The 3,634-nt window shown below is 48.3% G+C and overlaps 1 protein-coding gene across 6 annotated transcripts in view; it reads right to left on the bottom strand.

Moving 5' to 3' along the window:
* LOC109297480 overlaps positions 1–3,634 on the bottom strand; it is a 34,275-nt gene that overhangs the window by 15,310 nt on the left and 15,331 nt on the right. For 2 of the 6 annotated variants that reach the window (XM_019517257.1, XM_019517256.1), the window contains 2 exons: positions 3,198–3,309; positions 9–2,410 (listed from right to left, as the gene is read on the bottom strand). In XM_019517257.1, coding sequence (XP_019372802.1) covers positions 301–2,379 — 2,079 coding nt within the window. In that variant the 5' untranslated portion in view covers positions 2,380–2,410; positions 3,198–3,309 and the 3' untranslated portion in view covers positions 9–300. Of the gene's footprint in view, positions 1–8; positions 2,640–2,935; positions 2,994–3,197; positions 3,310–3,634 lie in introns of those variants that run through there. The other 4 variants (XM_019517258.1, XM_019517259.1, XM_019517255.1 and 1 more) reach the window with 4 other exon arrangements.

The raw sequence follows: 3,634 nt of genomic DNA, 5'->3' as shown, positions 1-3,634 counted from the left end.
CCCCCCCCCCCGCCCCACAGTCCCATCCACATTCCACCAGATATTACATGGCCAGCAGCAGATTGCCTGCTCTGGCTTCTGGCTGGCCCCACACCTAGAGGGTCACATGACTGGGCTGATTGCCAGCTCTTTCCCCAAATCCTGGCTCCTGCAGCCTGACTTGCTTCTAAAGTAGCAGGTGTGCCCAGAGTGCCCTGCCACACCCCACCCACTGGGGAGCTTCTACGAAGCCCAGGCAGCCCAGGACTTGGAGGTCCACCCAAAGCAGGAAGCCTCAGAGCCCACTGAACTATACCTGCCTCACCCTAACTGGCTGGATAAGGGGGCCACACCAGGGAACCCTGTAAGCTGCTCCATGGGTCGGTTCCTCGGTGAGTTGCTGAAGTGTGCTGCTGGGGTGCGCTGGTCCTTGTTGCAATGTAAGCTGCTCCTGTGCTCCTCGGTGAGCTCCTGGAGTGTGCTGGTCCTTGCTGCGATGAAAGCTGCTTCTAGGAGGTCCTCAGTGAGCTGTTGGGGTGTACCAGTCTTTTCTGCAACATGAGCTGCTCCTGGGGGGTCCTCAGTAAGCTGCTGGAGCGCGTCAGTCTTTGCTGCGATGGCAGCTGCTCCTGGGGGATCCTCGGTGAGCTGCTGGAGTGTGTCAGACCTTGCTGCGCTGTCAGCTGCTCTTGTGGGTTCCTCAGTGAGCTGCAGCATTCCAGCCACATTTTCATCTTTCACACATTGGTGCTGAGCACTGAAAAGAACCCCAAATTTGCTGAAACTTCCTTCCACATCAGATGAATTTACAGTCAGTTGGAGAAGAACCATTGCATATTTTGCCAGGTTGGGAATGCGATCTTCAACAGCCATCCAGAACTGAATGGGATCCTCAACGTCTGCAAACCCATCTTTGACAATCCCTAAATACACTGGCCATTCCATGTTGCATTCATTGGGCAGCTTTAATGCCTGTTTCACAGTTTCATAATCTGTATAAACAGCACCAATTTGTTTAGGATCCAGTGCACGAACAGCGCGGAGAAAATCAATTGCTGGCTGTTTATTTTTTACGTTGTATTGTCTGAGTTTATCAGCAGCACTTTGAGCAGCTGTGGACCCTTTCCCATTATCAGCTGATGATGCAAGATGCTCCAGCCATGAAATTAAATCTAGGACAGTGTTGTACACTTTGTGTATTTGGCGTTTTTGAGACTGTAAAATGTCCAGTGCTGTCACCAGACGTCCACAGTTCTCTGCGATATACTTAAGGTCAGTGTGTAGGTCTTCTACCACTAACAAGCTAGCTAGTTCCCGCAGAACAGATGTATCCCCTTGTTCTGTTCGTTCATGCTCTACAAACCCATGGTAGAACTTGTAGTGCTGTGCATGGTACTTTACACAATTGAACCATGTATTCCACCTGGTCACAACTGGTTCGGGTGGAAGTGTTGGTGAATCAACACTCTGTTCCTTCAGGTATCTCAAGAACCGTGCACGACGAGCTGGAGCTTTCCCTAAAAGTGTCTTCATCAAAGCAACAAAGCGATCCACTTGCTTGAAGGTATCTCGCCAAGTATTTCCTGCTAAAGCAACTACATGTGCATAGCAACGAATATGTACACAGTTTGACCACAGATTGCAAAGCACAGCGTTCCAAGCATTTGCCATGTAGCTTGCACCGTCTGTAACAAATGCTAGTATTCGCTCAAGTGGGATGCTGAATTCCACCATACAAGAAATCAAGGCTTGTGAAATGGTGGCATGATCAACATTCCCCAGGTACACGGTCTTTACCAGCTGTGGTGCAGGAATGTCCGCATGCCTAGGAGGGCGTACCCTGAGCACCTGAAATAAAATGTTGAAAACTGGTTTATTTTCAAAGTCGATTGTTTCATTGGTGACCACAGCAATGAAGTTTCCCTCGAAGTCATTAATAAGACGCTGTTTTTCCTCTTCAAAAAGAGGTGGTAGGTGGGAATACAACTGATCTAACTTGGGAATGGCACTGCCTCCCTCGACGTGTTTGTTCAAAAAATCCCTGACAACAGGTAAATCCATTTTTTGCAGAGGAAGGTCTGCTTGTAAACACATTCGAACAAAATCCAAAGTGACGGTGTCACGGTGGTCTTTGGCAACTGAGGAATGCGGGAATGCTGCAGTGTCAGTACATTGTTTCTTTACTGTTGATGGCCCTGCTGTTTCAGCATCTTCTCTTCGTCTCTTTTCATTATGTTTATGCTTAGCGCTTTCCATGTGTTCTACAATTGTCTGCTTTCGAACATGATCTACAGCTTTGTTGCATGCAGTGCAGAACAGCACAGTACCATCAGTGTGAAATTTATCCTTGCCAAACTGAGCAACACGGTCTTTAGGGGTGACTTTTGCAGTCTTTGGCATCTTTTCTAAACTTGGATGCGATGTCCGGAGGCTGAAGTAAAATGTGAGATGCATCAAAACACAGGACCGACTCAATTCGCGACTGCATTTTTTTTCATGGAAAATGTGGAAAAAAGCAAGCCCTGGAATTTTGTTGGAGATAGGGGGAAAAAAAGGGCTTCCTAGTTCCAAGGAGAAAAGGTGGGAAACCTTCCCACCCTAAAACAAGCTGTGCAAGCCCTGAAACACAAGGGCAGGGGTCTGGGGGCAACACAGGACTGCCAGGCTGCTGGGTGCCAGCTGGCGCTGCCTGTGGGGCTCACCCTGTGGTGGGTCTCAGCTGGCACTACCTGTGGTGCAGACCCTCAGCAGCTGTAGCGATATCCCAGGCAGAGGCCATGCCACTGCTGCAAAGGAAGACTAAACCCTGCCCAGTCTGACCAGGGGAAAATTCATTCCTGACCCCAGTGCAGCATCAGTCTGACCCTAAGCCAGAGGGGCAAGACCCTGTAGCCAGCACCCTCTGGGACTTAAGCCTTGCCAGCACTGACACATCCCCAACCAGTGGCTGACCAACCTCTTTTTAAACACTTCTAGTGCTGGAGAGTTCACAAACTTCTCTACTGAACCACAAGCTGCAAAATAAAAATCACTGGGGCCACCAGTTAGATGTCACTGGTTAGACCAGGGTCCTTGGTTAAATGGAGATAATCAGTTACCCCACTAGGCAGACTGAGGTGACTGGTTCAGTCTTCATTTAAACTGTCTCTAACAATTTTTTAAACTGTAAAAACTACTGGCTCACATGAAGACACACAAAGATAAAATGACATACTCACTGCTACCACAAAGACACGCCTCACTGCTCTATCACGAATCCGAATCCTCAGGTTTGTCTCTGAACTTGCAATCTCTATTGCGCTTTTTTCCCCCCTCTTTGGCTCCTTTAGTCTATATTATTGATTAACAGAGAATGGAGTTAAATGTAGGTAAACAGCTGTAAATAAATACTACTGCAATCTCAGTTAGTGCACTCTTATTCTTACAGCCACTTATGTTTCAGATCAGCTAGTTCCAAATGCCTATTTCCAAAGCTTGCTTAACACTTGATGCAGTTTTAGCATGTAAAGTATGGAAAGGAAGGGGGGCAAGCAAGCTCCTAGGGTCTGTGGAGCAATGGGAGGCTGGGGACGTATCTAGAGGAACTGTGAAGGGGGAGAAGGCTTGGGGCAGCTTCATTGGGGGTGAGGGCTTGCAGAAGGGAGAGATACAGCTC

The sequence above is a fragment of the Gavialis gangeticus genome, unplaced genomic scaffold, assembly GCF_001723915.1.
Source record: "Gavialis gangeticus isolate Ggan-Ray unplaced genomic scaffold, GavGan_comp1, whole genome shotgun sequence".
In the NCBI taxonomy this organism is placed as follows: Eukaryota; Metazoa; Chordata; order Crocodylia; family Gavialidae; genus Gavialis; species Gavialis gangeticus.
Note: the sequence above shows the minus strand (reverse complement) of the source record. Positions and strands in the feature narration are given on the sequence as shown.